Source organism: Acomys minous (genome assembly GCF_964271855.1).
Source record: "Acomys minous genome assembly, chromosome: 9".
Lineage (NCBI taxonomy): Eukaryota > Metazoa > Chordata > Mammalia > Rodentia > Muridae > Acomys > Acomys minous.
The window spans coordinates 18,480,784-18,494,328 of record NC_140490.1 but is presented as its reverse complement, the minus strand read 5'-3'; the positions used below and the strand labels follow the sequence as shown (position 1 = coordinate 18,494,328).

Genomic DNA, 13,545 nt, shown 5'->3' with positions numbered 1-13,545 from the left:
ACTGTTTAGTTTTTGCATCCTACATGAGGTCATACTTCTCTGAACAAATGTAGGTGATATGCCTGGCTCTTTAACATTCATATATTCATAGGAATGCCTGACAGTTAGGCTGACTCCTGTACCTGCTTTATTTCAGGCAAAGAAGAAAGAGCTTGCCAGGAGAGATGACATTGAGGACGGAGACAGCATGATCTCTTCAGCCACTTCTGATACCAGTAGTGCCAAAAGAAAAAGGTATATGTTCTTCTCAAATCTGGATCCAGCTCAGCTCCTACTTATTTAACTTTAGATAAATTCAGAAAAAAATGCAAGCTATGAAGTATGAATTCTTTTAAAAGCTTTAAATATTTGATAGTATATTTTTCTGATTCATTTGTAAGTTGGACATATAGTGTTTTCTTTTTTAGATGACAGAAAAATAACATGTAGATTGGGGAAACATTCTTTTCATTGTTCAGATTTCTTTTTTTAAGTTAGTGTTTTCAAAGTGCCACTTAAATCTTAGTTGTTTCATAGTGAATTGCAAAAATGGAGTAGTAACTAAGGAAGGTAAGGAATAAGTCAGCACTGCTGCTGCAATGATCACTGCTTTTCTTTATTAACTTGATCTTACTTATGGTTTTGAGATATCAAGCCATAACTACTTATAGGCAAAAAAATGTTAAGCTGATTATTTGGTTGTTTCTTTTGTTTATTTCTTTCTAACCATCCTCTCAGCTTCCCCTTCCCTCCGTCACTGGTTTTAAGTTGGGGAACCTCATTGTGAGATTCTAAGGCTAGGCTCTTACATGGGATCCTGTAAGACCATCTCTTGGAATTTCTTTGGCCTGATCTTTGTGGAACACCATATTCTTCCTGAAGATATTTTACATTCTTTGTAGCAGCAGTCAGTCTGAGAACATCCCTTGAACAAGGAGTAAGCTAATCATGGATAACAGGACTTGACAGACTCAGAATCGAATGAAGAAATCAGTTCATTTTCTTTTCTTTCTTTTCTTTTCTTTTTTTAAACATATTTCTGTATTTGCATTAAAAGGTCCACTTAGATCAGAAGGTTTTGAAATGTGACTTAGGAACAAAAAGCTGCCTTGTCTTTCCCTCTTAAACAGCAGTTGGGAAACAGCTTTTAACTTGGAAAACCCTGCAAAGCTATGTGGTACTAGCTGAATTGGTTGGTGTGCCCTGAGATGCAAGTCTCCTCCATTACTGGCCTGTGGATTTCATCCTTCCAAGTTCTTAATTCCTTGTTATACTAGGGACAACGGAGGAAAAATGTGAAACCAGATCAGAGACATCAAATCAAGAACATCTTTGAGTATAATTCTATAATTCTCTTCAGCATCACCTGTGTTTTCCAGATCAGTCACCAATCAAAGATAGAACCTTCTCAGGTAATGGAGGCAATGTGGTGGTGCAGTTAGTGACAACATTGGATGAGTGTTAGGAAGCCTTACCTAAGCTATATACTTAGAAAGTACATGTCTCTGTAGCTTGTAGTTTGTGGGATAGTCCAAGTAAGTGAAGTCATTGCCCTTCAACCTCCTATAAAAAGAAAACTAAGCCATGTTATTAAAATTATTAAATCATATTTCAGACGAAAGTCTCCCTATGAATAGGTTCCCCAGGAAATGGTTCATATAAGGTGAAAAAAAGTAGCTACCAAATTATCTACCAAAACAACAATAACAATAACAACAATAATAAACTATCCCAGGATTGGATATTAAAAGACAGAGACTTAAGTCCTGTTTGTCAGTGACAAAGTGATGAACCTTTTAAAGAAGGTTATAGTGAGTCTCTGCAGAAGGCAGGGAAGCCTGAGGTTGGCCAGAGATGTAAGAGCCGTGTCTTCCAGATACAACTTGACTCCCAAATAATAGGTATTATTCTGGTTTTGCTTTTTTTTTTTTTTTAAATACTAAAAAGTGTAAGAAAAATGGATTGTGAGTCTATTCTCTTTATTCTGAGAATGCATCCTTTCTCCCTACCCTCTACTCAAAAAGCTGCTTTTGGTTTTTGTATTGAAATGTTTCGTGTTATGATTTTTTATCTTTTGGACCAAATAATCTTCTTTTTCTCAGTCATATTTGGCTTATGCATGACCCTCCAATGTTGCTTGATTTATTTCTCTTCACATGTACTGTTTGTTTCTGCTTTCCCAGGAATACTCATGACAGTGAAATGTTGGGTCTCAGGAGGCTATCCAGGTGTGCAGACCTTTTTTATGCATAAACATACTTTTAATACTATAATTCTTCTATGACATGGTCAGTACTGACAGTATGAGAAGGAAAATCTTATGCATGTGAAACAAGTATTTGAGATGCCAGTTTATTTTATGAGTAACGGAAGCAGTACAGTTTAGAAGTCTAGTTAGTATGTCAAAATTAGCTTCCACATGTGCTACCTTTAATTGGTTGCTGGCTTTCTTTTCCAGGGGCAGACAAACCCTCTTTTTTATCATGTGCCTATGCTTCCTTAGCAAAAGGTAGAGGCTAGCATTGCCTGTGACACAGACTGATGAGTGCTGCTTGCATCACAGGAGTGTCTTTCTTACTGGGATGGTGGAGAGATGAGAATCAGCACTGGCAATCCAAACAGTCAGTGCCCGTAGGTACTTGTACATTGTGCTAGGCTAGTGTTTCTTGTCATTTTCTTAGTCTCTGACCCTGTCTACATCTTACTTCTTTAAGGCATCTTTTGTACGCTACTTAGCAATTTCAGTACAACCACAGGTTACCATTTTACAGTGATGAGTGATAATTGTATAGTGGGTTGTTTGTTGTTGTTGTTTGGGGTTTTTTTGATTGGTTGTGGGGGCGGGGTTTGTTTTGTTTTGTTTTTGAGATAGGGTTGCTCTGTGTAGCCTTGGCTGTCCTGGATTCAATTTGTAGACCAGGCTGGCCTTGAATTCACAGAGATCCGCCTGCTTCTGCCTCCTGAGTGCTTAGATTCCAGGCATGTGCCACCACGCCCAGCTGATGTATTTGATGTGTATGGGTGTTCTACCCAAATGCATGTCTGTGCGTCATGTGTATGTGGTACCAACAGAGGCAAGAAGAGGATATCAGATCGTCTGGGACTGGAGTTAGAGGCATTCATAGGTGCAGCAGCTCTATCTCATAACAGCATCCAAGAGACTCAGGAAAGAGGGTCACTACCTTTGAAGCTAGCCTGGGTTATAGCTGAGAACCAACTTTTGTTTGTTTGTTTGTTCGTTCGTTCGTTCGTTCATTCGTTTAAAAAGATGAGAGATTCATAACAAAGTTCCTTCTTAATCATTGTATAAACTAGAAAAGACACTCATTTGATTTTCATGTGTTAAAGGTTATTCTGATACTTTTAGTACAGGGCCTTTTTTGGCCAGTCTCCTTTAAAATTGTATTAATTACAATAATGTGTATGATTTGCCTTAGAATCACTTTACACAATGATTTTGAGTTCCTTTAAGATGTATTTTGATTGGACATTGTGGCTTACACTTCTAATCTTAGCAGTTGGGAAGCAGAGGCAGGAGGATTCTGAGTTTGAGTCTACCCTAAGCTGAATAGCATGAGATTTTGTCAGAAAAAATAGCAAATATTTTAGACAGGAGTTAGGGAATTCTAGGTCAGCTCACATTATGAGACCCTGTCTTGGGGAGGAACGAAACAAGATGATTTTACTTTAATATGCTCTACGGTACTGATTCTCAATGAATGTTGGTACTAGTAAAAGGTATAGAACCTGTTTTTAAGTACCTTTTCAGAAGTGGAAGTTACCCAACTAGTAGTAGTTAGTAGCTTAAAGGGGATAAAGGAGTAGAGTGCCTACAAATATATTCTAACGAAGACTCCAAAAAGCAAAGTGATACTGGAAATGGACAGAAAAGGGGCTGGAAAGGTGACTCCTGTGCCTAAAAGAACTTGCATTTCTTCTGAAAGACCTAAGGTTAGTTACAGAACCACAACAGATTGCTTACAGCTGCCTATAATTCCAGGGCCAGGGAATCCAAATCTCTGTTCTGGCATCTATGGCTACCTAAACACACATGACATACAATCACTGTCTCTCACACAAACACAAAGAGATGCATACCTGAACAGTATGTATTGGAAAGCAATAAACATAACCACTAAATGTAATACAGTTGTTATGGAAATTTAGCTCCGAAGTTTTCTGCACCAGTGGTTCTCAGTCTCAAAGGCAATATGTAAGGATTTAGAAAACTGAAAATGAAATAAAATTGGACTTGCTCAAAGAAGGTCCTGTGTGACCCTAGTAATAGTTTTGTTTGCCTCTGAGGCTGTAAAAAATTATATATTATATTATTCATGATACTAAGTAGAGAAAGGAAATTATAGTTACTTGATTACAGTTTTGTATATACAGGTAGATTCATCTTCAGGATCTGACCTATTCATAGCTGCCAAGTGTTATTGGCACTGAGAGAATGGACCATTTGCTTGCTATTCTTTTACTTGACAAAATTTAGTTTAAAACTTGTCTTTTAAAATCTCATTAAAGCCAGCCACAGTTTCAGTCCTAATAACTGTTTGTAGCATAATACTGAAAACTCTGCTGATAATTGGGAGTGGTCTGCTGAATTCCGGAAGAGAATGAAGTTTATCTCCTGGTTCATGTCTGGCCTTTGCTTGAAGCATTCTGCTTCATGGAACTTCTGCAATGAGGAACTGATTTCTTTCTGTATTAACTAATGAGCACTTTTAGCCTGGCATTTCAAAACTGAGTTCATGCATCTTTGGAAGTTATGCTCTTCATGTGAGACAGTTCTAAACAACCATACTAGCTTGGATTTAAGTATGACTTCTGTGACGTTTAATTCAAGTTCTGAAATTTCTTCTCGGTCTCTGAAAATTAAAGTTGTCTTGCCTTGTGTGGAGGGCTGACACTTTGGAGTTGTGTCTCCATTAAGAGCGTCCATTAGCTACAGACTTAGAAATCAAGAACACTGTCTCCATGTCACTGTTCCATATTGCCTCTTTGAGGAAGTACTATCCACTAGATGACCCATCTCTTAGGTTAGCTAACAACTATTTACTTGACACAGAGACACAAAAGAACTGAGGAGGAGGACAGTCAGAGGAAAGACCCAGGTAGTGAGGATGAGCCTAATCCTGGAAACTAGTTTTCTGTTTCTTTCCTGTTTAGGTCACTTTCAGTTTGTCATGAGCCCTGTCATACTAGGTAAACAGTTTTGATACTTAAGGGTGTCTGGGTTTTCAATTGCTGATTATTCTTTATTTGAACACACACACCTCACATACACAGATGCACACATGATCGTTCTGTCTCCTATCCCTTTCCTCTCTCTCCAACCCCACCTCCATCTCATGTAGCCCCAAATTTGTCTAAACTTGTGAATCCAAAGATGACCTTGAAATCTGGAAAACAACTAAAAATATTTACCTCTATGTATTGTATTATAGGATCTTGGCAGGTATTTGGTTTTTTTTAAGACTAGAAACTAAATCTTGAATTAGTTCCTTTTTTACACACCCGACCACTATCCCGAAGACATAAGAAAATTGACCAGAAGTGAGCCTGGAAGGTAAACCTTTAGTGATGTATTAAGCCATCTGCCTTGAACATTTCATTTTAGCCTCTCTGAACTGGTTTCGTCAACAAGTAAGCCAGGCATCTTGGGGCTCTTTTTGAATTCTGATGTTATTGATCTCTGATACTTGTACTTTGTTCTATACCATTTATATCAGCTTCTCAAGATCTTACCTTGATTGTGGACGCTAGAGAAAAGGCAAGGATACACACTGAAGGCTAAAAATTTAGAGAGACCTCAGATGAAACACAGACTACTTCAGGCTACTTTGGATTAGACAGGAATACTGGGTGAAGGGCTAAGTAGGGACTGTTAGGTTGTTTTGTTTTGTCTGTGTTTAGAAATAGAATAGCTAATTTTATTGCATTATTTGTCTTATAACCCCAAAATGTATTTCAGCTGGTTATTGAATTTCCTTAAGGTATCACACAGTATCTCTTTTTCAACTTTACATTTCAAGAGCTATTCTAAACAGGTTTGTCACTGGTTGTTCCTGCCAAGATCACTGTTTTAATCATTTTGTAAATTTTTAAAATATTCTCTTATACCTTTCCAGTGTGCTATGTTTATGGCACATCTAATCAATACATTGTAGTCATTGTGAAGTGTCTGCCCACAAATTATATTATTTCATGGTTTTTACCCTTGGATATTTTACCCTTGGATAAAGAAAACTGACGATGTTGTTTTTTTCCCCCTTTTCTACCTTCCCCCTCAACAGTAAAAAGAACATAAGAAAACAGCGAATGAAAATTTTATTCAATGTTGTTCTTGAAGCTCGAGAGCCAGGGTCAGGCAGAAGACTTTGTGATCTATTTATGGTTAAGCCATCCAAGAAGGACTATCCTGATTACTATAAAATCATCTTAGAGCCAATGGACCTGAAAATAATTGAGCATAACATCCGAAATGACAAATATGCAGGTGAAGAAGGGATGATGGAAGACATGAAACTCATGTTCCGCAATGCCAGGCATTACAATGAGGAGGGCTCCCAGGTAACACAGGGATCTAGAGTGAGCGCTGTGTTTTTTTGTTTTTTGTTTTTGTTTTTGTTTTGTAGAATAATGCATTTTGAAAGATCAAAACTAGGTTCCCTGTGTCTGTCGGTCTGTCTCTCTCTCTCTGTCTCTCTCTGTGCAGGCGCGTGTGTGCATTCGTGCATGTGCACTCACATGTATATACAAAACATGCAAGTGAATGTGCAGGTGCGTGGGAAGCTAAAGAAGGTCATCAGGCATCTTCCTCAGTCACTCTGTCTTACCTCACTGACTTTCAGCTAGGCTGGCTAGCCAGCAAGCCCTCAGGATCCTCTTCCCCAGTGCTGCAGTTGTAGGCATGTGCACTGTGCCTGGCTTTTTACCTAGGGACCATTTTCTCAATCCTTTTTTTTAAGCTTCCAGATAAACTATCTCATTGTTCAGGCTGGCCTGAAACTAGCTATGTAGCTGGAAACAGCTTTGTTTAAAGGTGTAATCCAGGCTGTCTGTAAACTTGTCTTTGCTTCTTTAGCATTTCCATTGACTGCCACAGCTATCAGCTCTTCTTGACTCAAGTCTTGGTTCCTATGTTACTATTTTATTGTTCTTGGTTGTTTTAAAATGGAAGGCAGTACATTTTTTAAAAAAATGAGTAAAAGTTATAATTTTAAAAGATGGTTTATTGAATAAGGGCACTGATTCTGCAAACATGGCAGATTCAAGTCAGATTCCCCAGCACCTGTGTAAAAGGCCTGGCACCACTGCACATGCTTATAAATTAGCACTGGGGAAGAGACAGGAAGCTCCTTGGGCTTGCTGGTCAGCCAGCTTAGCTGAAAGTTGGTGAGATAAGACAGAGCATAATTGAAGAAAATACCTGATACCCTCCTTTAGTTTCCCATGCACTTATATGGTACCTAAATTTAATCCTTGTTTGTGTTGGAGAGATGGTTAAGTATATAAAGTTCTTGCTGTACAGTGATGAGGACCTAAGTTCAAGTCCCCAGCACCGAATGTAAAAAGCCAAATGCAAAAGTACATACCTGTAATCCCAGTCCTGGGGAGGTAAGACAAGGAGATCCCTTCATTGAGACGACCGAGAGGGTGGGGGAGGGGGAGGGAAGAAAAGTGATCAAGGAAGGCATCCAACGTCAACTCTGGCCTCCATGCACAAATACACACTCACATGTAAAAGAAAGAGCTGGGTGTAGTAGTTCACATTGTAGTACCAGTGCTTGGGAGGAAGAGACAAGTGGATCTCTGAATTTAAGATCAGTTTAGTCTTCATCATGAGTTCTAGGCCACCCAGGGTTATATAAGACTCAGTCTCAAAAAACCAAAGTGATGATGGTCATAAAAAGACAAATGTTTTGAATGTTTCCTGCTGTGCTGGTTTTGTGTGTAAGGAAATTTTTATTCCTCAACTTTAGTTTCCTTGTGTATAATTTAGAAATAATAATCATAGTATATACTTTCAAGTTTTATAGGATATTAAACATATAATAGAAATAATTGAATTTCAGCAACAATACTTAATATTGAATATGTACTCCAAGAAAAGTGAATACATTAAAATGTTGGGTTTTTTTGGGTTTTTTTTTGTTTTGTTTTTTGATTTATCTTAAGAATTTTTGAAAAGGTTTTATGTGGTCTGGAGAGATGATTCAGAGGTTAGAGCACTGTCTGCTTTTCCAAAAGTCCTGATTTCATTCCCCATCAACCACATTGTGGCTCACAACCATATATTAATGAGATCTGGTGCCTTCTTCTAGTGGGCAGGTAAACATGCAGGCAGAACACTGTATACATAATACATAAATAAATCTAAAAAAAAGAAAATGTCTGCAGTCTGTAGAAGGGTCTTCAAATGATATTGTCCGTCTAGATGGAATCAGTTACAATTTTGGGGCTGGAGAGATAGACCAGTGGTTAAGAGCACTGTCTGCTCTTCCAGAGGTCCTGAGTTCAATTCCCACCAACCACATGGTGGCTCACAGCCATCTATAAAGTGATCTGATGCCCTCTTTTGATGTGCAGGTGCACATGCAGGTAGAGCACTCATACACAAGTAAACAAACAAATAAAAGGAAAAAGGTTTTATGTATATGAGTATTTTGTCTCTGTGTGTGTATGTGTGTGTATATGTATGTTTGTATGTGTCTATGTATGTGTATTACACACGTGCCTAGTGTTAAGATCACAGAAGAGTGTTGTATCCCTTGGAACGGGAGTTGTGTATAGTCCTGGGCTTCATGGGTGCTCAGAAATTATCTCAGGTGTTCTGCAGGAGCATTACTCATTCTTAGTGCTGAATGCTCTGTCTGATGGGATGTGCTGCTGAGGATAATTGAGCCCAGGACTTTTATGTGTGTTCTGCCATTCAGCTATATCTTTTTATTTTTTGGGGGGGGCGGTTTGGTTTTTCGAGACAGGGTCTCTCTGTGTAGCCTTGGCTGTCCTGGACTCACTCTGTAGACCAGACCTTGAACTCAGAGATTCACCTGCCTCTGTCTCAAGAGTGCTGGCATTTAAAGCTGTGTGCCAAAACCACCCAGCTAACTGGACCATGTTTTAAACACATTCACACATGTTCGTTAGTTTTTATTTTTAGTTGATGTTTTGATATTTGAAATAGCATTTCACTGTGTGACTGATGCTGGCCTCATACTTGTCGTTTTCAGCTTTCTGAGTGCTGGCTATTAATTATGTGTCACTACCCTCAAAGAGATAAAAACTTCTTTACTCCTTAGTTATCTTTTTAGGAAATAATCTTCACTATATTTTTGGAATGTAGGTATACAATGATGCCCATATCCTGGAGAAGTTACTTAAAGATAAAAGGAAAGAGCTAGGACCACTACCCGATGATGACGACATGGCTTCTCCCAAACTGAAGCTGAGTAAGTCTGCCTTATATTTTGCTCTTCAATTTAGTCTTTCAAAGAGAGATTGCTGGTTTCTTGACATTTCTTTAATTAAATGATAAATATGTTTTTATTCACTGACACTCTGTCTTTCCTCACATTCACACTCTTTGACTGTGCTTTAAGTAGTTAATTAGTTTTTTCATTGATAGGACCAAAATATCTGACAATGAAAATGTGAGAGAATTCATTTTGACACAACTTTAGAAGTTCAGTCTCCCTTGTTCTTGAACTGTAGTGAAAATAGAGTATCATGTAAGAAGGACACAGAGTTGCAGATCTGCAACATGGAGTGACTTTTAGAGGCACCCCACCACTGACGCACTTACTCTGGTCCCTCCCATCTCCCAGTACTGCCTTCACATTATGACGCCATCAAGTCATCTGTTGCTAAGAGCAGAGCTACTGTGGTCAGAGTTTTCAGTGACTATATCCACCAACTGCCTTCCAAATCTTCCATGAGGAACTTTTTATTTATTTATTTATTTATTTGGTTTTTCAAAACAGGGTTTCTCTGTGTATGTAGCTTTGCTTGTCCTGGACTCCATTTATAGGCCAGGCTGGCCTCACCGAAAGCCGCCTGCCTCTGCCTCCCAAGATTAAAGGCATGCACCACCACCGCCTACCCAGCCATGAGGAACTTTTCAAGGAATACTTTATATCCAAACCATGAAATAAAGAAATTTGAATATAATGGCACAGATTTTCCATGCTTTCTGGAATTCAGTGATAACATAACCACTAAATAGGAAAACTATCTATTCTTTAGCTGATGCCAAAATGAAAAATATGGCAGGTTTTGTTTATATTTGATGTTCATAAAATTAAAAATCAATCCCGATAACTGCTGGATGAAATTTCAGAGGTGAGAAATGTACTACTCAGTGACCATTTGAGTGCCCTATATGTATATGATTTTATTGAAAGTTTTAAAGGAAAAGAATACAGGAAAAAGAATACCATTGAATTAAAGAAGATATTTCTGATTTATTTAATATAAACTAAACAAATGCTAGCTAAAAATAACAATGTCAAATAATCTTAAATGTTAAACAACCAATAATGATGTCAGATAATCTTTAGAGCTGTGTTTACTGGAAAGGAGATTAAGCTAGTGTAAGCTACCTATAAACTGAATTTCACCATTGCATTGTAAACTACTGCTAAATGACCATTCCTTGTCATTAACGAAGTATACTTTTCATGTAATTATAAAAGTGTACACATAGTCATGGAGGTGTATGCCTGTAATCCCAGCCCTTGGGAGCTGGAGGCAGGAAAATCAGAAGCTCAAGGCCAGCCTCAGCTACATAGTTTGAGGTCAGCCTGGGTTACATGAGACTCTGCCTATAAACAAAGACTAGTTTGGTGCATCCTGTTACTGAGTTGGTCATCATTTCTAGGAATGTCCTTAAATGGAACTAGGAAAAATATGGCTTTATATTTAGAGGTAAAATATGGTAAACTCAATTAATACTTTTATATTCAAGTTTCAAGAATTTTGTCAACACTTCAGTTTGTTTCAACATCTCTCTTTTTCCTGTAGTAAAATTCTTAGTTCTCAGAGATGTCAGAGGTGATAACATTAGAGTGTCTCAGGGATACTCATTTGTTTGACCTCTTCACAGCTGTTACAGCATGAAAGTATTTGTTCTCCACACCAAGATAGGAAAGATGCTTTCTTTAAGGTTGCCAAAACACTGTGAATGTAACATTTATATAATTCCTGATTGTTTCGTGGTTCTTCTTCTTGTAGGTAGTTTGTTGTGTATATGTGTAATAATATAAATGTATATGTAAAAAAAAGAAAAAGAAGTATTCTCACATCAAAAACATGATGACTTGCTTTTATGTTACTCACACAGTTTTACTCTCAAAGGGCTGAGGCAGGAGAGTGAAGAGTTCAAAGCTCACCTTTGTTATGAGAGTCAGTCTCAAAAAAAGTTTATATGCAAATACAAATTTTACTTATATATAAATTTATTATATATATAAAAACTATATTGTTGAAAAAAGTAAATCTTTTCTTTCAGATCTATTTTTTGTCTATAAGATCTGTCTCACTAATGATATGCTAATTATTGTGTTTTTACAAGTCATTTAGGACAGCCCCTTTCTAACGTTTGTAGTACTAGCTGTGTAACAGTTTATGCTTAGCACAATTTTATTCACTCACCATTATGTTGCATCTCCCTCCTCAGGTAGAAAGAGTGGTGTTTCTCCTAAGAAGTCAAAGTACATGACTCCAATGCAGCAGAGGCTCAGTGAAGTGTACGAAGCTGTAAAGAACTACACCGACAGGAGGGGCCGCCGCCTTAGTGCTATATTCCTAAGACTCCCCTCACGGTCAGAGCTGCCCGACTACTATCTGACCATTAAAAAGCCCATGGACATGGAAAAGATCCGAAGTCACATGATGGCAAACAAGTACCAAGATATAGATTCTATGGTGGAGGACTTTGTCATGATGTTTAATAACGCCTGTACCTACAATGAACCAGAGTCTTTGATCTACAAAGATGCCCTTGTCCTACATAAAGTCCTCCTCGAAACTCGGAGAGACCTGGAGGGAGATGAGGATTCTCATGTCCCAAATGTGACTTTGCTGATCCAAGAACTTATCCATAATCTTTTTGTGTCAGTCATGAGTCATCAGGATGATGAAGGAAGATGTTACAGTGACTCCTTAGCAGAAATTCCTGCCGTGGATCCAAACTTTCCCAACAAACCTCCCCTTACATTTGACATTATTAGGAAGAATGTTGAAAGTAATCGCTATCGGCGACTTGATTTATTTCAGGAGCATATGTTTGAAGTATTGGAAAGGGCAAGGAGGATGAATCGGTATGTTTTCAAAGCAATTTCTTTATGAGGAAAATATGTGGTGTTTACTGCAAAACAGATTAGGGAATTATGCTTTGATGAACCTTTCCACTTAGGTTCGTGGTTATAGAGGGTAGCCTGCTATCCAGAATTTTCAGAAGGCAAATACCTACTTTTTCCCCCTTTACAGTGTTGTGAGGGGAGGGGGCTCAGGTGGAAACTTAAAAAGAGCGAGCCTGGTAGTGGTAGCATACACCTTTAACCCCATACATTCAGGAGGCAGAAACAGGCGGATCTCTGAATTTGAGGCCAGCCTGGTTTCCAGAGCAAGTTCCAGGACAGTCAAGGCCATGTAGAGAAACCTTGCCTCAAACAAAAAGCAGGTTATTGTATAAAGAAGAAAGAGCACTACTAAGTTGTCAAAGTACCAATGAGAGGACAACGAAGTGAAGCTCTTGCCCAGTGCAGAAACCTAAAATACAGCCTTTCACAGAACATGTATTTTAAAGGAGAAGTAATATAGTTTGTAATAAAATTAAAAGTAGGATTAGTCTAAGAATGCTTTAATTAAAGAGCTGGGAGTTATTCTTTGAGGTTAGACTGGTCTAAATCCAATCACTTTTTCTTAAAAACAAACAAAAAATTTATTTTTATTTTATGTGTACAGAGATGTCCTGCAGGAGCCAGGTGTGGTGGCATATGCCTTTAATCCCAGTTCTCAGGAATAAGAGACAGGCGATCTCTATGAGTTCCTGGCCAGCCTGGTCTATAAAGTGAGTTCAGAAAAGCCAGGGATATACAGAGAAACCCTGTCTTGAAAAACTAAAAAAAAAAAAAAAAGGGGGGGGGGCCGCGGAAAGGAGCGACGAATGTATGTCTTGTGTACCACATATGTCCAGTTCCCACAGGCCAGAAGAGGGTGTTGGTTCCTTTGGGACTGGAGTTATGGATGTTGTTAGCCACCTTGTAGGTGCTGTAACTTGAACCTAGGTCCTCTGGAAGAACAGTCTGTTCCTAACCCTTGAGCTGTCTCTCTGGCCCCCCTCAATCTCTTATTTCAAGTACTTAAGAAGGCTTTTTGTTTTTAAATCTTAATTATTAATTTAAGAACTTAGCATAGGACTAAATGGTTTAAAATAATTGATTTAGTAAAAGCCCTTCAGCTTCTTGGCCTTTGTATATCTTTGCTACTTATTAGTAGCATATTCGGTGTAATCCAGCAATTGCAACATAGGTTCTGCATGCGCTTAGAGGCATGCAG

The 13,545-nt window shown here is 38.3% G+C and overlaps 1 protein-coding gene across 48 annotated transcripts in view; it reads left to right on the top strand.

Moving 5' to 3' along the window:
• Nucleotides 1-13,545, top strand: part of PBRM1 (polybromo 1) — a 101,540-nt gene that overhangs the window by 40,743 nt on the left and 47,252 nt on the right. For 28 of the 48 annotated variants that reach the window (XM_084796048.1, XM_084796017.1, XM_084796015.1 and 25 more), the window contains 5 exons: nucleotides 137-234; nucleotides 2,163-2,207; nucleotides 6,279-6,555; nucleotides 9,332-9,437; nucleotides 11,663-12,305. In XM_084796048.1, the coding sequence (XP_084652174.1) occupies nucleotides 137-234; nucleotides 2,163-2,207; nucleotides 6,279-6,555; nucleotides 9,332-9,437; nucleotides 11,663-12,305 (1,169 nt within the window). The remainder of the gene's footprint in view (nucleotides 1-136; nucleotides 235-2,162; nucleotides 2,208-6,278; nucleotides 6,556-9,331; nucleotides 9,438-11,662; nucleotides 12,306-13,545) is intronic. The other 20 variants (XM_084796044.1, XM_084796034.1, XM_084796043.1 and 17 more) reach the window with 1 other exon arrangement.